Source organism: Lytechinus variegatus, chromosome 15 (assembly GCF_018143015.1).
Source record: "Lytechinus variegatus isolate NC3 chromosome 15, Lvar_3.0, whole genome shotgun sequence".
NCBI classification, from domain to species: domain Eukaryota; kingdom Metazoa; phylum Echinodermata; class Echinoidea; order Temnopleuroida; family Toxopneustidae; genus Lytechinus; species Lytechinus variegatus.
In genome coordinates, this window is record NC_054754.1 from 9,041,137 (window position 1) to 9,062,039 (window position 20,903).

At 37.3% G+C, this 20,903-nt stretch overlaps 1 protein-coding gene across 1 annotated transcript; it reads right to left on the reverse strand.

The window, feature by feature from the left end:
* Positions 1-3,296: 3,296 nt before the first annotated feature.
* LOC121428819 lies at positions 3,297-20,715 on the reverse strand. Its single transcript, XM_041625667.1, has 5 exons — positions 20,258-20,715; positions 16,225-17,894; positions 12,895-13,073; positions 11,636-11,783; positions 3,297-7,532 (listed from the first exon to the last, which is right to left on the reverse strand). The coding sequence occupies exons 2-5, from the start codon at positions 17,778-17,780 to the stop codon at positions 6,926-6,928; spliced, it is 2,490 nt and encodes an 829-aa protein (XP_041481601.1). The 5' UTR covers positions 17,781-17,894; positions 20,258-20,715; the 3' UTR covers positions 3,297-6,925.
* Between the last annotated feature and the right edge of the window lie 188 nt (positions 20,716-20,903).

Genomic DNA, 20,903 nt, shown 5'->3' on the forward strand with positions numbered 1-20,903 from the left:
CTCTGGAAATAAAAGTGCATCTAAATACACTCGAGTTTCTGCACAAGTCATTCCTGACAGGCCTCATTTTTTAACTATATTGGTTTTAAGTTTGCATGAATAATTTACAAAGAATAGGGTCTCAAATCAAAGAAGAGATTTTACTCTAGCATCAGAGTCAAATTGGTTATCAAAACTTATTTGATGGCTGGGCTATCTAACTCTGAAAACAGGCTTCATCTTTTTTTCTGGGACACACTGTATAGAAAGCATGAGACATGGTGAATATCAATTGTATTGATATCATGCAGACTCTTTATTAGCTAATGAATATCCCAATCAAAACCAAATTAATAACACTTTATCATAATACAATACAGTCAAACTGAAACATATATAAGAAATCAATAAATCAGGTTTGAAAAATAAAAACCGGTTTACAACCTGTTCTATCCTAATCCACATGCTTATATGAATAATAATTTGCACAATAAATATATAAATTAACAAGCTTATAAATAGATTTCTTTATTCTTCTTCATCTGCTGCCATAGAGAAGTTTACACATCATTTAAAGAAATATAGAGAAGTTTACACATCATTTAATATGCAAAGATTGTCAATTTTTTTTTCATTTTGTAGACAATTTTCCAAAAGCACCCATTTTTAAATGATATAAATAACTAAACGTAAAAGCATTACAGACATTAAAAAAAGATAACATGCATCTTTTTATGCAAGGAAGACAACTTTGAAAGAAAACTCAACATATTTTTTATTAACTAATCATTATATAAATCTTCTTAAAGGGCAAGTTCACCCTGGCGAAAAGTTGTTTATAAAAGGAAAACTAAAGAAAAATATTGGTGAAGGTTTGAAGAAAAGTTTTAATTTGTGACATCATATGTAAGTCCACCAGTAATTCCATTCTTTTACCTTGATTTACCTTGATGTTGGGCACATTAGATTTATTTGCCCCTCTGCATCTTCTTTGAACTTGTCCAACAATTTTACAATATATGTGTGGGTTTGGACAAGTTATGGGAATCCTGTGTTAGGGTAGAAACAGTTAAACTTGGTTTCCCAGGCCTTCTCTATACATGTATTTGATTTGAATGCATATATAGTGTTACTATTTACAACCTCAGTAGGTAAATCATTCCATAGGTTGATTACTCGTTGCAAGAAGTCCTGTTGCCTGAGTGTTGAGTGTACTCTTAACTTGATTAGTTTTTTAGAAGGACCTCTTGTCTGACGTTGAGAGTCAAGTTTGAAGAAGTTTGAAGAAGTTTGTACAGTCAAAATCACCTGTGCCTTGAACAATCTTAAATGTTTGGATCATATCAGCTCTATTTCTCCTGTAGGATAATGTCGGTAGAATTCATTCTTAATTTAATGAATCGTGATTTAATAACAAAATATTTTTCTACAGAAGGGGATATGAAATAATATATCTGATGTTAAACAAAAAAAAATATTTTTTTTAGAAAATAGCACAATATGGAGAATCTGCTTATCTGTGACCTCACAAAGTAAAAATTCCAAAAATGATGACTCCATTTCACGGTCAAAATTTCATTAAGAACTCCATTATTCTTTGACAGTTTTTCATCAAACCTTCACCAATAACCCAATATTTCTCTTTATTGTTATCTGCTTTTATTAAAACCCACTTATAATAATAATTAACATTTGTATAGCACTTATCACAAAACATGTCTCTAAGCACTTAGGAAAATATAGAAAGAGAGAAGGAATTTCAGAAAAAAAGTGAACTTGCCCTTTAATCAATCGCCATTCAGCAGCTCAAATGCATTTTTCACTATGCAAGTGGGATTTTCAAAGACGGAAAAAAGACAATTTTTCAAAGCACACATTTGAAAAAAGAAACATACCCTGAAAGCACCATACACTTTATAAAAAAAATCATGCATCTGTTCACTTTACAATCACCTAAAATCCTTTCTATGAATATTATAAGATATAACAACCTGTCACCGGTTATATGAAGAGCAAAAAACAGTGAGGGATACAAAATGGCATATGAGGAAAATTCGTAAAATTAAGCACCTTTTTTTCAAATAAAAATCTACATTCGTAAATGATTTTCACAAAATATAAAGGAAATGATGTCATATTTCTCACCCTTTTCCCTCTGTTTTTCCTTCTATATTTTTTCTGGTCATGGAAGCTTTGGGGTATAGTGCACCCAAAGCCCATAACTATGTGCCCACCACAACACAAATTTTCACGAATATATACAAATATTAACAATACATGTTTGTCATCCCATCAAAAAAACATATATGAAATTGAATACAAATTTGAATGAAGTTTGAATATACAATCAGTGCAAGGATAAATAATAAAAGAAATGAAACATTACAAGAAAATACAAAGAAGAGGACTATCATTTCATTTCAGCATTCAGTCATCGGTCTATAGATGTGTATTTTGAGAGAATATCAAATGTGGACATAAGATGGCCACTTTGCACCTCTTTAAGCAATTTCAGACCCTCTTTCCATCATAAACTTACATAGAATATCAACATCTGTTTAACAATTAATTTTTAAACATATAAGATCTTCAACCTTTCTTTATTAACAAGGAGCATGAATGAATTATTTTGGTTTTGAGCTTTATGATAGGATTGTCCCATTAAGTTTTGAACCTAGAACTTGCCTGTACAAAACTTCTGCTACCCCACTATAAAGTCATTACATCTCTAGTGCAAAGAAGGGCCAAACATGAGTACCTCTATACATAATGCGTGATAAAATTGTTATAGACAAAAGGCTACATAATATAGATAGATGAAGAGAACAATGGTAAGCGTAGCTTAAATCAAGGTTCCCCAGACCTATCTGCCCTTTGGAAAAATTGGTGATGGCGAAAAACTGTCTCTGCCAGGAATCGGACTCGGGCCCCCAGCTTTGAACATCAGTGCCTTAACCACTTAACCACAGAGACAGGTTAGCGGCTCGGGCAACCCCAATCCGATTGACCGTCAGATAAACAGATTTTTGTCACAATACGAAATATAATTTCTTTTGTCAGGTGTAATTGGGTTTTGAACAATGACAAGCTGCCATGCCTCAACTGGATCAAAGCTATTGCTAAGAACCGGGCATGGTGGCTCAGCGGTAGAGCGTCCGCCTCATGAACGGGAGGTCGTGGGTTCGATCCTCGGCCAAGTCATACCAAAGACTTATGAAAATGGGACCTTCTGCTTTCTTGCTAGGCGTTCAGCATTTAGATTGGAGAAGGGTAATAATAACATGTTATGTTATGCAGGGCCCGCTGGTAGAGCAGTTTCCTAAATGAAGTGGCTACCCCTGGTAAATAAAACGTTATTATTATTGCTTAGATACAATACACGTATGGGAGAAATTATACAAATGTATACAAATTATACGTGTACCACCATTGTTCTTTTCATCCATTTCTTTCACAAAATATTTACATAAAAGAGTTACCAAAGCTGTTGTACATGTATAATTTCTCATATATATATATATATATTACCTAAATGAGGCACTTAAGATACAGGATATGTGTATTTTGCCTGTCTAATTGATAAACTCAACTCAAAATACATCACAATGGGTCAGCCATGGTTCAGCTGTACGAGTCAGCACAATAACATTATACCCCTCATAATATACTACTCCTTAGCAAAATTCAGCCTTTTTAATGCACCTCTGTACTAAATTATCAGTCCATAAATCCATATTCCTCTGGTGATCAAATCTAAGTACAAGATTGTATATGTGTAAGGTTTATGTGCGTGCAATATATGGTGTGCGCATGCGAGGTAACAATTTTAGTAATTACAGAGTCATGAATATCGCACCACAAATATACAAAGTGAAATATTGTTGGGATGACCATGAATAATTGTGGAACCTAGTGGATTTTTATGTTGAACAAATTCATGCCAGAGTAGGATGGTTATTTTGTCATTTTCCCATTAGTTCATTTCCTCCTTCTTCCTAAGCTGTCTTACATATCTGTACAGTCAAGACTTTCATGTTTAAAGGTCAAGTCCACCCCAGAAAAATGTTGATTTGAATAAATAGAGAACTAGTATAATGCTGAAAAGTTCATGATAGCACTACATGTAAGTGGGGGATTCAAAACTTCTACACAGAATTTGAAACTCATTAATTATGCTAATTTATGCACATTTTTCAAAATTCACACAAAAAAGCTTCTTCTTCTTCATTTATTGACCAATTTTGATTTTTCTCAAATACTTATCAATAATGTAATCACACATATTCGTAAAGCAAAACTTGGTCTTTAGACCAAAAATTTTGAATTAGATAAAAATAATCCCCAGAAAATCTTGAACTCGAATTTGTCGGGTATTAAAACAAAGAAACAAATCCCTTATATCACGTACATATGTTCACAATGAAGTCATTGAAGGCAAAAGCATAGCAAATAATTTCAATGATTTATTCAGCTGTATTGGTGCTAATATTCAGAGTAGAATTCCAAACACAGAATCTTGTACTTTCTCTGAAATCAATAAAGTTGAAATCCAAGACTGGTTTGAAAGTGTTACTGAAACTAATGTGATGAAAATCTTGAAAGTAGTCATCGGTCCTGATACAATATCAGCTGAATTTATTCCATATATTGCCCCTATTACTGCGGCTCCATTAATCTCTCACTGAAAGTTAAGTGATATTCCTTTTGAAATCGAAATCTTCTGCCTCAATATTGCCTAGAATAATGACTACGGCAGGAATGTAATGTATTGTATCCGATAAACCAGGAGATATCAATACTTCTCAGACTCGGACAGCCATGGACATGAAACGAGGAGGAGCAATGTCCAAGACATTTGCTCATCTCCAAGGGGAAGGACTAGCAGTCTCCTACAAAAGCACTCTGAGGATACAAAAGCACTTTGAGGAGACAGAAGCACTCTGGTGAGGGCCTTGATGAGAAAATGACGTTCTATTAATACCATACGATATGTCGGAAAGCTGCTCGCATATGTCACAAATCAAATGATTAAAATTCTTGTAACTTTTTATTCTTTGATGTATTTTCTTCCAACCTTCAATTTTTGTTAGGGTGAACTTCCCCTTTAAGAGTGTGATGAGTATGTGTATGTGCACTGGAACAAAAGAATGAATAATTGCATATCTAACATCATATCCAAGTAGATAAAAAATCAAGTTATACAAGTCTTACGAGAAAGTCAAGCTAATTTATTCGCCCCTTTCCATCACTTTTAGAAAGAAATGATTAAGGAAATGGACAACTATAATTTGGAACGTTGAATGAAAGGTTTATGGGGTATGGATCTTAATTACTGGCACCTTTTCATCCCTTAAGATTTACGAGAATGAAAGTGGTCAACAATCATTTTGAATGTTGAACAAAAGTTTGCAAATGGGACTATTACTATTTCTTTCTGCTCCTGTACAGTACATGTATATACATTTTTCTTTTCTTTACCTTTCAAGAATACCTGTTTGCCACTTTCTTTCTATAATTATTTTGACTGCTCTCCGTGCTTAGCATTGCCCATCTCTTATATTTCCATTCAAATTTCATTGTCATCAAAATTTAAATGAAATATTACGTTTGCTACCACACTTCCACTTTGCACTTTCTGTGGAATAAGAAGATCTATAACTCAATGGAGAAGACGCATTTGTAATAATAGTTCACCTCCACGTTTAGAAGGTGAAAAAAAGGATACATTAAATCTGAAAAAGTTACAGGAAACACGAGAGGAAGAAAACACCCAAGCTATCTGGCAAAGAAAAATATCAGTGATTGGATCACAGAGGAAATACATGATGAGTTGGGAATGAAAAATACCACAAAATAATAATGTGAATGAAATATCAAAAAAGGTCATATGAAAAAAAAAGCATGAAGTTAGCCTTTGAGACAAAAAATTGATTTACAGTCTACATTTACATGCAGTTAGACTTAGCATTTTCAAGTTGCCCATGAATACATGAATACATTGTAAAGCTTAGGTGCTACCATCCTGGGTTGGGTTACTCATAGCTAGATAAATGTGTTGCGAGAGGACATTAGCGGCTTACCAGGGGAGCGTTTCATGAAAGGACTTGTCGGATGTTACCATGGTAAAAGCAAGGCACACATGCTTCTCTACCAATCAAAACAAAGGAATTATTTCAGATCTGACAGCTGGTACTGGTGAATTTTGTTAACCTAATACTTTTCTAAAAACTAGTTCCCATTGTCACCATTTGAGCCACAAATAAAACTGCAGTCTTGTATCATATCTTATGAGATATCAGATCAGTCGTATTGATCGCAGAAAATTTTTGAATGGTAAAAAAAAAATTGTGATCAGTTATGAAAGGCCAAACGAGGCATAAGAAAGCATTGATGTCTGTAAGCAAGCAAGCAACCAGAAGACTAAAGGCTTTAGGTCCTGTCCAAGGGACCTGGTAATGGGGATAAATGCCTTACCAAAGGGCACACGCAGACCCAGTACAGACTGTTAACCAGATTGTGTAGCCTCTGCTCTATCAACTGATTTAATATCAGTCTGGCAAAAAAATGTTGATTAAACCCTGTAGACACAATGATAGTATAAGCCAAGTGGATGTGTAGACAAATGAATTTTGCTGAAACAGCAATGGTGCTGTTTAGAAGGGCAAGACTGGCAAATCTTATTTTACTGATAGAATTGACACACAGTTTCATAAAGAGTCACATGTAGTTCTAATTAATAAATGCATTTCAGGTCAGATTGTGCTCACAGAACACAAAATCCTGCAAATTCATCAATGAGATTATGCATTACATATCATGCACACGGGAGCATTTGAACTTAACTTCTCACCAAATTCAAATGTCTTGTGTAACAATCCCCTGGAATACCATTATCTCAAGGGAGGGAGAAAAAAGTAAAATAAATAACATTGAAATACATTAATATTCAAGGTGGTTGATACTCTTCAGGAATCAAGAAGAGAGTTCCTTCAGCTTCAGAAGCATCCTTCCATACTTTAGCTTGATCCATTTCATCCATTCCTTCATAAATGAAGCTGATCTTTCGACAGGTTGTCCTCACCAAATCGATTCTTCGGCCACCTTCGACCAGGCTTCTTTCAGTATCTTTCAGCAGATGCTCCTGACACATCCTCAAGCACTTCTTGTGCACTTCCAGTGCCTCTTTCACTTCACCAAGCTCCAATGACACATCAGCCAAGGCATCCAGCGATTCAATGGTGCAGAAGTTCGGTCCGATGCCGTATGATGCCTGGCGGATGTCCGCAGCCTGCTGGTAGTGCCTTTGGGCTTCCTTGTGATTTTTGCAGAAGCGATAGACATTACCTACGCTGTGATGGAGAAGGCCCATGTCCGGGTGGGTTGGTCCGAGCTCTTTTCTCATCTCTATAGCTTCTTGGAGCAATGTCAGGCTACGCTTCCAGTCTCCGCTGTGATCTAGTATCGCCATAGCAACCATGCTAAGAGACTGTATGGTTGTGTGGGAGGCACCTTTTGACAAGAACATCCTCAGGCTGAGTCCCTTAGAACCATACCTATCCGAAAGAAATCATTGAAAATGAGGAAACAATGAATTAATTTAAACTATTTTTTTTTATTTCCTTCAACTTCAAATTACATATAAGTATGCATATCACCTTCCATAAATCAAATAATTTCCAATGTCAGAGCAATCTTTTAAACCAGATTATGCAAAGAAAGTGTTATTTTCTTTATCTAATTTGAATTGTACCTTAATCAACAAAATTTCCATGGTCCCTACTATATATATGAGATTTTACTTACACAGTTTCATCTGTATACCTTTAATATCAAACTTTGGAGATGAAATCAACAACCAACCAAACTTCCACATAAATCTATAAATGATTCATGATTATTACACTTACCAAAAAGATACTGTGTAATATACAATTTACATGTAATTTTTTTAATTTCTTTTTTCAATTCAATTCATTTATTTTCAATAAAAAAATCATATCTGAAGGACCCCAAGAGAAGCATATCATGTGAGGATAGGGCCTAAATAGAGTTAATTTTGTTAATTCATGATTCATTTGTGAGCAGTTTCATACTTTTATACACATGAACTAAACTTATATTAATCTATCATTTTCCCTTCAAATGTGAAAGGAGGGTTGCTTTCTACAACAAGTGGAATGCCTCTGGCCGTCTCACCTGCATCACGCGGTTCAATATAGCAGCAGTGCTGACTTTGAATACTACTCTAACTCGCACAAGATGTTCAGTGATACATGGTTACTCTTATGTCCACTTTTTATGAACGAGACCAATAAACTTACAGAGATATGATGGTTATTCAACAAAAAACCCCAACATGGCCAAAGTTCATTGACCTTACATGACCTTTGACATTGATCATGTGACCTGAAACTCGCACAGGATGTTCAGTGATACTTGATTACTCTTATGTACAAGTTTCATGAATCAGATCCATAAACTTTCAAAGTTTTGATGGTAATTCAACAGATACACCCAATTCAGCCAAAGTTCATTGACCTTTGACCTCGGTCATGTGACCTGAAACGCGCACAGGATGTTCAGTGATATTTGATTACTCATATGTCCAAGTTTAATGAACTAGACTAATAAACTTTCAAAGTTATGATGGTAATTCAACAGATACCCCCGATTCAGCCAAAGTTCATTGACCCTAAATGACCTTTGACCTTAATCATGAGACCTGAAACTTGCACAAAATTTTCAGTGATGCTTGATTACTATTATGTCCAAGTTTCATGAATCAGATCCATAAACTTTCAAAGTTATGATGGGAATTCAACAGATATCCCCAATTCGGCCAAAGTTCATTGACCCTAAATGACCTTTGACCTTGGTCATGTGACGTGAAACTCATGCAGGATGTTCAGTGATACTTGATTAACCTTATGTCCAAGTTTCATGAACTAGGTCCATATATTTTCTAAGTTATGATGACATTTCAAAAACTTAACGTCAGGTTAAGATTTCGATCTTGATTCCTCCAACATGGTCTAAGGTCATTGACCCTAAATGACCTTTGACCTTGGTCATGTGACATGAAACTCTAATAGGATGTTCAGTAATACTTGATTAACCTTATGGCCAAGTTTCATGAACTAGAACCATATACTTTCTAAGTTATGATGTCATTTCAAAAACTTAACCTCAGGTTAAGATTTGATGTTGACGCCGCCGCCGCCGTCGGAAAAGCGGCGCCTATAGTCTCACTCTGCTTCGCAGGTGAGACAAAAATTAAGTGTTTTCTTCTGAACTTCAGTCCTATTTAAGCCTCTTGGATAGATCTATTAAAAATGTCTTCCATAAACTTGTATCAGAGGGTGTTGAAATGAGAACAGGATATCTTCTCTTAGAATTTTTCAAAAAATATCTTTCCTGGCACAATTTATTTAATAATCTCCTGTTATGTGAACAACCAACACAAAGACCTTTATGAGTCTCATATTTTGTTTTAAGGTTAAAATCTTGTACCTACAATGACATTGAGCTAAACTAAACTAGCTGTGTGGAGATGAAATACAACCTAATAAAATAGAAATAGCAGAACCGCAGCACGGTTCAATTCTCAAATAATGTACAAAAACAGATTTGACAGAAACAAAAGAAAATGTGTTGCATTATCAAACAGGAAAGACTTAACATGAAATGAAAATAATCTCTTGTCTAATATGAAGTGTATTTTATTAGGAGGAAATCAATGAATTAGACTCTGGCCTATATTTTAAAATCCAATCTCACCATGTGGTTTTGCCTAGCTCAGTGCTGAAACGTTTGTGGGGCCAAAAATTGTATAAAGTTTACAATGCATATTTGTCACGAGAACTGTGCTCTCTAGCCATTCTTTGATTGTGAAGGAAACTAATGTATATTCTCACACAATTATGAATAATTTTAGAGTCTAATGAGCTGGTGTATTGAACCTGTAGCATTAGAGATTTGTGTCACTATTACAGATGTACCTCTAGATCCATAAATTATCCAAATACCAGTTGTGGTAACGATCTCAAAATGAGTTCGAACTAAATCCAATGAAATTACCACCAAAGCGTATGTATGTATACATAACAAATATGTGCCAAATAGCTCTGGAAGAAAAATGCGTAATTGCTAAGAAATGACCAAAATAAGCATGGAATTCCATCAAATGTTGGGTATTTTTCAAAGCAATATTACTACGCTGTCCCACATATGCTTTTCTGTGTTGGCGATAATCAGAATATCGATTTTGAGCTAAGATTTCATGAATTTCAAAAATAAATTTAAACTGATGTATTAGATGTAGATGTATGATGATATTTTGAAAATTAACCATGATTTAACCCTTTGAACCTGATAGCCTGCCAGTAAACGCGCAAATACTGATTCCGGCCTACAGCCATGTGACTTCAAAAACATGGATTCTAAATGTCAGGTGATCTTCTAAAATGAAGTCATCTTTCTAGTACGTGTAGGAATATTTAGTCGATAATTTCAGTCAATGTCAGCAATGATTTAGCTTCAAAAATGGCCAAAATATGCCACTTTGTTGTTGTTGCTCGTGTTGTATGTGCAGTAACACACGGTGTAATACGCGGCGAGTCACGTGCTTACTATGGGGAAGCATTTGGTATATCTGACTTTGGTGAAAACAGACACTAAATTTGATATTTCTGTTTGCACACTAGGTCTACTGGAAGCTAAACAACTTCAGCCGACTCGGTCCGGTTACTAGCGGGGGGAAGATGCTGTTGGGTCTCGAATCATGGGAGATTGTGCGAATGTGGTCGATCAGTCATTCATGTGCAAATAATTCAGGGTATAGGTCACAGCCGCCCCTAAAATTCCGGGTTCAAAGGGTTAAAAGACTTTCTCATGAAATAATTGTTTGCTGCAACTACTGTCTTTTAATGTATCTTTAACCCTGAGTTGAGAATAAGGGGGAAAGGCACGGGGTCGGTTTTGTCTTTAAAGTCAGTAAGAATATGAGTCAATGGCATGAGGCAAATGAATCGGTACGCAAATGAGAAGGGGAGTTGCTCCCCCCCCCCCCGAAATTTGCAAACTTACATTTGTATACTGAAAATTTCCACAAAATTTGCCAAAAGTGTGCCCGAAATTCTTCAATTTCACTTTTGAAAAATGCAAAAGCGCCCCCATGACAAGCTCGTTCGCTTTGCTCCCTTGCTTTTGTCAAATTCTTATGCATCTTGCCCCACACCAAAGGAGCCCATTGTTTCATGATCCAATTTTTTTAAAGAATAACAAAATTGTAACAAATTTGATAGAAACATATTTCCAACCAATTACAGCTCAATGATCAAAGTTCTGGACAGTGGTATGAATAATAAAATTAAGATCCGAGTCCATGTCAAACTTCCCTGTGAGAATAAAGGCAAATTCAACTTCTCATTATAATGTTTATCATCAACAGGCAACAGCTGTTTTAAGCTGATTTACCCCGACTGCAAGGCTTGGAGAAAAAAACAGAATAGTTTTCCTAGCATTACTCTGAACTTTAAAAGATATCATTTTAATACTTTGAACTTTTGCAAAATACAATTTGTACAAAAAAAAGAGTCCTTGTCGGATTGTAATATTGCCTATTATCCTACGTATCTTAAAAAGATGAAAGGCTTACTTGTATGCATTGGCAAAGTCCTTACTGAGTAGGTACATCAGACCTAGCTTGTGAAGGGTCAATGCTGAGTGCGGATGTCGTTCAGTCCACAGTGTATTCTGGAGATGAAGGTTTTGCTTGAAGCTGCTGCCAGAAGACTCAAAGTTGCCTACACCAAGGTCAAAATAAGTAAGAGAGGTTTGATTTAACATGATGATTATGTTAATAATAATGATGATAATCGATAAACATGATGATGATTATGATGATGGTGGTGGTGATAATTATTGTGAAAGAGCCGTGGTGTAGTGGTTCTGACTCTCGCCTTGTTAACAGAGGGTCGTGTGTTCGAATTCCACAGCCGTCTAGCATCCTTTGGCAAGGCATTAATCCACACTTTGCCACTCTCGACCCAAGTGCTAAATCATGGGTACCCGGTAGGATGTGAAAGATATTGTATGTTTGAATTTACCAGCAATGTAATGAGGCAGCGATGAAGGCAAGGAATGCTCCCCAGGGAGTGGAAATTGTGCACTTTTCGTGCAGGATTGAAATGAATCCAATGACCTGGGTAATAATAAGCTGTAACACGCTTTGAGCCATTCTGGGAAAAGCGCTATTTAAAAATTGGCTATCATTATTATTATTGTGATGATGATGACGATGATGTAGATAATGGTGGTGGTGGTGGTGATGATGAGGAGGAGGATGGTGGTGGTGATGATGATTATGGTGGTGGCGGCGGTGGTATTGGTGATTATTGTGATGATGATGATGATGGTGGTGGTGCCGGTGACAATGATGATGATGGTTGTGCTGGTGATAATTATGATGATGGTGGTGGTGGGGATGATGATCTTGCCTACTACTCACACTTCAATACTTTCTGGTTTCTAGTCCTTTTAATGACTACACTCATTTCTGAAACATACATGCAACTCTTTTTTCTAACCTTCTCATAGATCTTGATTTTACTTTTCTATCTCTATCCACTTTTCTCAGTCCTTTCTAGGACTAACACATGGTGTACTATAAACCATTTCTGCAATTGGAATTGGTATTGATATTGTACATTTATCGTTTTGTAAACTGAAGTAAAAAAGGATCATTTCAAAGTGCATCATAACTAAAATTACCACAATCCTCCCTCATGTGCAATCTGTACCTTTTTATTGTAGATTAAATGGAAATGCAGCATTCATGAAAACTTGAATAGAATACATCGTGAATAATGAACATGAGTGTTCATGAACAGGATGTGAAACTGAAGAGTCTCATACCAAGGCACGTATATATGGTAGCAATGTTGGTATTGACTGACGATAAAACCCACAGATGAAGGCTTCCTTTATCTAAAACTGTGGCCTTTTCTAGGAGATACTTAGGATTGAGATTTTCCTCCTGTCCGTCATCGCCAGCAATGATATGAAGGAGAATCCTTTTTGCTTCCTCATAAGATCTGTTAATAAATCAAGATCAATTTCTTATCGTTACAAGAGAATAGAATTCACTTTACAAGGAATAGCAGTAGCTCTCGATATACACACGTACATGACATAGTGAAAGAAGCCTGTTCTCAACCTACACGTAAATGAACTTGCCCAAATGAATGAACAGTTAGTATTATTAATCTGTTTAAAAACAAACTCTAAAACACATTACTAAAAGTCAGAGTCACATTTTTTTCACAGGAATAAAAAAAAATCATTGGTAATCCTCAGTTCTTCACAGACAAAATGATGTACAGGGAAACTACTTTACTCTCAGAAAAGATTACAAAAAACACACAGCACGTAAAAGGTGCAAACCGCTGTTTTCTTTTGGTTTTCTATGAAAGTTCCCATGAATAGCAAAGTCATCATAATGCTATCAGATCAAAGGTGTAACAACTGTTTGTTGTCCTATTCATTTAATAATAAACACACATAGCCAGGTCTCTACCGTAAAAATGACATACCAGTTTCAGTATTTCTGAGAAAATATTGAACACCTATTTCTTTCCTCTCTTGTGCGAGTTTCTTGTATCCAACTTACTCATAAGGTGGTTTCAGACCGCCTCGAAGTTCGTCAGTTCCAGGTATTCTCTGATCGGGAAATTTACCCCGATCAGAAAATACCAGGTATTTTGGTAATGTGAAAGCAAACTACGCGTAATATCCCCGAAAGAAAATACCCGCTAAATAGTAGGTACTTGGCGAAATTACGAGAACTTTCGCGGGGATTTTTCCAAGGTCGCAGGTATTTTGGCGATGTGAAAGCAAATTACGGGAACTTTTAGCCCAGCGTGTCGTTGGGTGCGGCGCCGTGGGTGGCTGCTGGGCTAGTGATTTTGAATCTCGCGCCTTGCCTGCTTATCATACCATACTGCGCATGCTCGTAACTTCAGGAACTTATCCCGAAGGGGTATGTTTCAGGGCGGTGTGAATGCAGGAATAATTAATGGGTATTTTTCAGCCTAAATAGTTCTCGTAATTTAACAGGGATTCTTGTGGTCTAGGCGGTTTGAAACCACCTATAATGTCAAGGGCATAGGCTGGTTTCAGCATTAGGAGGTGTACATCCTGAGGAGGTGGAACTTTAAAGTGGTATGGGGGGCGGGGTACACATCTTGGGGAGGTGGAACTTAAGTGGTACATGTATGGGGGGGGTGCACATCTTGGGGAGGTGGAACTAAAGTTTGGAAAATCAGCTGTTGAAAGCAGAATTAGGGGTACACATTTTGTTTTGCTTGCCATCGTCGAACCCCTCTGCCTCAGCGGGAGGGTGCACATGCACCCCCAGCCTACGCCCTTGAATGTCATGATTTTTCTTTTAAGAGGGTATCCCAACACCAGTTACATGTACAGGTATATCACATAATAATAATAATATAGCATTTATGAGGCGCCGATCTACCTAGTTGCCTATTCAGTGGCGCACTATATACATGTATTACCCCGGCTGTAGCTCCTTTGTTATTATCTACATCTTGACATTGAGTTGAAATAAATTCAATGCACTCAAGCATCTCTTACATGTAACTTTAACATGTTATTGTATTAGTAGTCTAATATTGATTTCTACTATGAGTAGCTGTACTTCTCAAGACATCCGGTTTGAAGTTTCACTTCTGAATTCAAAGCAGGACAAGGAAATATAAAGCATCTTTATAAATGTACAGATAGTACTGAACAGACCTCAGTTAGATTTTTTCCTTATAAGAATGTTCCATTTCATTTGTAACTGCATATATTTGTGTCAGTAACCAAAAGCAAGAGCCATTCAAGGAATGGCTCTTGATCTACAATGTGACAAATAATTAAATTTTATAATTGATGGGCAATTGTAAAATTTCCAATTACAAAAAACACCTACAGTGTAGATGCATATTGATAGTTAATCTAAAATGGTTATCACCAAAGTTCATTGACCCTTAATAAACTTTGACCTTAGTCATATGACCTGAAACTCAGGCAGGATGTTCAGTAATACCTCATTACCCTTATGTGTAAGTTTCATGAACTAGGTCCATAAAGTTATGATGACATTTCAAAAACTGTACTTAGATTAAGATTTTGATATTGATTTCCCCAACATGGCCCAAGTTCATTGACCCTAAATGACCTTTGACTTTGATCGTGTGACTTGAACCCAAGGCAAGATATTCAGTAATACTTAATTACCCTTATGTCCAAGTTTCTTGAACTAGGTTCATATATTTCCTAAGTTATGATGTCATTTCAAAAACTTAACCTTAGGTTAAGATTTGATGTTGACGCCACCGTCGCTGTCGGAAAGTGGCGCCGATAGTCTCTGCTATACAGGCGAGACAAAAATAATACAGTTTGTATTACGCACTCACCATCCAGATTAGATGCTCAAGGTGCTCAAGAGCAAAGTACAGAAAGGGAGACAAAAAGTACAGAGCAAGTTTGAACTATACAAGGATAGCGTTCAATTCATAGATGGTTGTCTAAAAGCACCATTATACAGGTAGGCCTACATCTTCAGATTGCCTCTGAAGGTGGTTGCATACATGTATGTGGCTAGGTTTTCAAACCCTGTGGAAAGAAATTCCACAGGGTCAACCCTGTATGATCAAAGGCCTGTACCCCTATGATTCCTTTGAAACCGGAACTTTTAAAAGATTAGAAGTTGATTAGTTTGTGAGGGTTGGTAGTTATGAATCAAAGATTTATTGTAAGTTGGGGAAGTTCCATTGACAATATGAAAGACCAAAAGAAGCTTTTCGAAGACAATGCATTCCCTCAGGGAAGCAAGTGAATACTTTACAAGATAGAAGTGATGTGACTGCGCTTTCTGGATAAAGTTACAATGCACAGAGCAGCATTATGTAGCTTATGCAGTCTCCCAATTTGAAAGTCTGTTAGGTGTGTAAGAGGTCATTGCCAAAATCAATCCAATGTTGTGCAATTGACAGTGAACTGATCTGCAAATTCTACAAGAATTTGTTATCTGAAATAAGGAAAAAATGATGAATGTGCTAAATGGCCATGGAACCGAATGATTGTAGGCAAACTAGAATTAGACCAAATGAGATGAGAACAAAATAATGGAAAGAAGATGAAAAGGAGAAGGCCAAGTGACAGTTTACCAGATTGAACACCTACCTCAAAGCCTCATGATGCTTGGCACACTTATAGTAATACCAGCCCCTTTCCATGTGAAGTCTTGCTGTGTCTAGGGAGTTCATCTCACCAATCCTTTCTAAGATTTCCTTAGACTCGGCAAGGTATCCTTCAACTTGGTCAAACTTATTGTGAAGCATCATGACAGCATGTGACAAAGCAATGAGCAAGTAAGCGAGCCGACGTTCGTCGCTTCTCTGCCGTGCTGCTTGGACACAACTCTCGTAGAAAGACACCACTACTGTCTTCTGAAGAAAATCATAGATTATCTCTTGGGAGTTGTGGGCAATGTCCATAATCAGCTCGTACATGAAGTCTTCTGAGGTCGCAAAGGTGGCCATTTCAAGCAGTTTCTGCAGATTGGCAAAATCTGCCTGGAACAATGGAAGGTTTTCAGGTTGATAGCTGTGCATGAGTGGTGTCATTCTTTGGAAAAGTTGGGCATATAATACGCAGAAACGATTGCGACTCTGGGCCAGCCTTTCCCGGCATGTCTCATTCAAGGTGTATTTCATCAGTTCGTTCATCGAGAATGACCTGCCACTTCTGGCATCGGCCATTGAAAGGAGGTGGTCTGAGAGCAAGGGACGGATGCTGCGAACTGCAAGACCTCTCTGCGATGCATCCTTTCCTGTTATTGCGCAAAATGCTTCCTGATCAAACGGACCATCCACCTCAGCAAGTGCATTCAAAGCCTCTTTGTCAGCAAGAGACTTCACTTTTCTGATTACAGCATTTCCAAATTTTCCAGTTAAGGTTAAAGCTTCAGCCGTTGGTAATATGGACAGAGGGTTCTCTTCCACTAAATCCCAGATGGTAGAAATTTGAACATTGCTATTCAGCAAGTCAGCAAATCTGGCTAACAGTTTGGGATGCTGTCCACATTTCTTCAGGATGTCAACAACCCTGAAAGGCAGCACAGGTACAAAGGGTTCTGGATAATTCTCAATGGGCAAGTGTGGAGCATATGGTTCAAGGTACCGCCTTGCTTCTGCTTCACTTGGTGGCTGTAAAACATATGGGAAGAATGTGTCACGGAGTCTGGGAAATTGGAAATCCTTTCCACTGGTCATCAAAATGGTCACATTGGGAAAGACCACAAGATCTTCTGCCACACCGAGAATCTTCGGTAACTCATCTTCTGCAGCGTTGGTGACACCAAAAATGAGAATAATCGTCTCTTCTGTTTTATCCTTAAGTTTCTGTAGTTCTTGCAAACAGTGTGACACAGTGAAATCCGAATTCTCAATCCCTAAAACCTTGCCTGTGATATATCTGACAACATCTTGGTAAGAAGCCCCTTTAGAAACAGGGATCATGATAGTGTTTCTTGAATCATTTCTTTGAAGTCTCTTTGCTAGCTCCACAGCAAACGGTGCTTTACCAATCCCTGGCAGTCCAGAAATAACAAAGAGTTGTGGCCTGGTCTCCCTTTGCTTGACTTCTTGAAAAACTCTCTCCAACTTCTCCTCATAGGGATCAAATGGAATATGTTGAGTCAAGTGCTCGTCCTGGGATCTCTCATTTCCGGGTTCCATTGTCAACCCATTTTCAAATGCTTGGGAGTGTTATCTGCACATCATCTTCTTCCAGTTCAGAACAATCCACTGTTAATAAGAGTATCAATGGTTGCACTTGATGGTCCAGCAATCCTTAAAAAAGAATAATAAAATGAGATAAATGAAAAACAAAAAGAGTGGCCAACAAGATTGAGATCAGTATTGAAATCCATTAAACAACTTTAAAGGTTCATAATTATAAAAGCATGTGCCAAAAAAAAAATCAAACACAGGGGGATCAATATGCACTTGAAAACCATGTACAGTAGGCCTACACCCTAACAACACAAATAGTTAAGGCCTGGTTCCACTGTCCAACAAACACAAAATGTATTCATAACGGATACAGCGGACAAGCAAAATTTTGGGGTGGCTCCATCCATTTTCATCGCTCGGACAATGGACAAAATGGGCGAACAATGAAAATACAGTGAACAGAATCAGATGCTCGATGGATATAGAGCATACGAAACACATGTGAAGAGTACATAACGTTTTCTAACATACACTGTATGGCAAGATTCTTTCAGCGGGACCAGGCCTTTAAAGGGTGTAAAATGATGCATTCTTGAGTTTGGTTCGAATCCCATCTTTGATGGCCAGAATTAATCAATTAATTATCTTAATAGAATTCATTGAACAATAGCACATTTTGACCCAATTAAAAAAAAAATTTACTACTGTATATATTCACTTGGTCTGGTGGATTTCGATAACAAGTGGAACGCCTCTGGCAGTCTCGCCTGCATTACGCAATTCGATATAGCAGCAGTGCTGGCTTTGAAAACATCTAATGAATAATCATTCACAGAATAAAACACAAATTATGATAATGAAATATGTCCATTGACCCAAAATGACCAAACGATCATTCAAACTTGATTACCCTTATGCCGATGTTTCATAAGCTAGATCCATAAACTTTCTATTTGAAGTTATGATGCCAATTCACTACCAACATGGCCAGAGTTCATTGACCTTTTAATGACCTTTGATCTTGGCCATGTTCCGAAATGCACACAGGGTATTCAGGGATACATTGCTGCTCTTATGTCCAGGTTTCATGAACTAGATCCATCAACTTTTTTTAAACCATCGCCGCTGCCACCGTCGCAAAAGCGGCGCCTATAGACAAAAATGAATGAGATAATGGAATGCAATGAACCTGGTGAAGTGTCGTTGCTATGTCAGATGAACAATGTATTGGGATTGTGCCATTGCGGAGATGGAATGAAGAATGATCTCCTGACTTGGACTTTCAATAAACAATGTTAACAATTGTGAGTACAGAAAGCAAAAGTACTGAACCAGACAAGACAAATGTTGAAACCAGACAGACATGCCAAGTCTTGCGCTATAGGCACGAGACTGCTGCATTACAGCATGGACCTACATGTATGAAGAGATGGACATCCATCGCTTGTTCCTCGGTCACATTTGCTCTACGGCGGCCGTACAGCGAGTCGAAAACAGCCGTTTTAACATGTTTTGTACCAGCTACATATAAATTATACATGTACATGTAAGTGGTTTGAATAAAAAAGGCTATTTTCGACTCCCCGTACAGCCGCCGTAGAGCAATGTGACTGAGGTATTAGATAAAGAATTCACTAAAGGTGACTATAGGGTCATCTGAATAACATTCCCTACATACTTTTCTACTTTGATCTTTACCGTGAGAAGGGCCTGAAGCAGTTCGTGATAGGAACTTCATATTTCAGATTGTATGCGTAGTTGATAACAAATCACTTAATGAAAAATTGATGTGCATTTCTTGTTTACTTTTGGTAATCTTTATAGCTCTTTATATCATAACCTTGTTCATTGAATGAGTGATAGCTCCATGTGTTTTATTTTGGGAAAATGTCTGCATATTTTGATATAAAGGCAAATTTGTCATTGTTAACCATTTAAAATTCCATTTTCCCAAGTTTCTCCATAATATTCCAGATATACATGGAGTCTCACTGTTACTGAGGTCTTGACTTTACTACATGCATCCTAGTGGAAAATTTCATACATAAGCCATCATGTAAGCTGGTCTTTTCCTCCAGTTTAAACACCTTTATTGCATCTTTTGGAGGATTCCTACCAATGCCCAAGTACCAATTGAGGTACTGCCACCAAACCCTAACCCTTTATATACTTGGCATGCTTGGTATGACCTCTGTTAATCTGTAAAACTGATTCTTACAAAGTCATTTTCGTTTATTCACACCATTCAGTCGCACTCATGCCCACACTGTAAACAAATGCAATGCAATGGCATGACGAAACCGCACTCTTCAAACACATAATCATAATGCACCTGCACTGCACTGAACTGTGATTTGACCAAGTTCCATTTCAATCCATTTTGCATTTTGCAAATTGATTTAAAAATTAACTACCGGTAGGCCTAGATTTTTCTAGATCTATACATTTGAAAGATTGAAGGACAAATACGTTTTACAGACCTGTACCACTCTACAGTAATTTCCAATCCTTCAGACAAGAAAAATGAAGACGAAAATTCATACACGAAGAATTCGTGGCAAACAAATGTGGTTTCCGACCGTTCCGTAGAAATGCAGCGGATATACGGATTACAGTTAAAGGGCTTCAGCAAGCGCTGCGCTAGATGGCTGTGTTGCTGCGCTGGCGCAGTGTGCTTCCCAGGCCCATGATCCCTGGCCCCGAGCGATAAAAAAAGGGGGAATCCCCTTCATGCATGTAAACAACGGCGACAGTCGCCATACATCACCTCCACATATTCCGACGACTTCGGGAGCTAATCGGGTTATGTGCCAATGCTGGTATTTTGCCCGGGTATTTTGCCGGCTCAATTATTATACAGACGGGCCCAGGGTTAAGGTGAATCATGAACCGGATACATATTTCAACATTGAATAATATGAGCACGAAGCGCGAGCCAAAAATTTGTGATATTCCAATTTTGAAACTGGACATTCTAACTTCTAAGCGATCTTGTAACCATGAACAGGATGAGTACCTTACTAAACAAAAATTGATGCGCAAGTCACAAGTTGTGATTTTCTAACCTAAAATTTTGATTTTTTTAAAGTTAAAAAAGGGTATTTCATCTTAGAAAAGGGCACATTT

Coding starts and splice junctions, on each gene's coding strand:
- LOC121428819 (XM_041625667.1), bottom strand. CDS start 17,780: ATGGAACCCGGAAATGAGAGATCCCAGGACGAGCACTTGACTCAACAT. Junction 11,784..12,894: donor TACCATATATACGTGCCTTG/GTATGAGACTCT, acceptor ACCTTGGTGTAG/GCAACTTTGAGTCTTCTGGC. Junction 7,533..11,635: donor GACTTTGCCAATGCATACAA/GTAAGCCTTTCA, acceptor TCTTTCGGATAG/GTATGGTTCTAAGGGACTCA.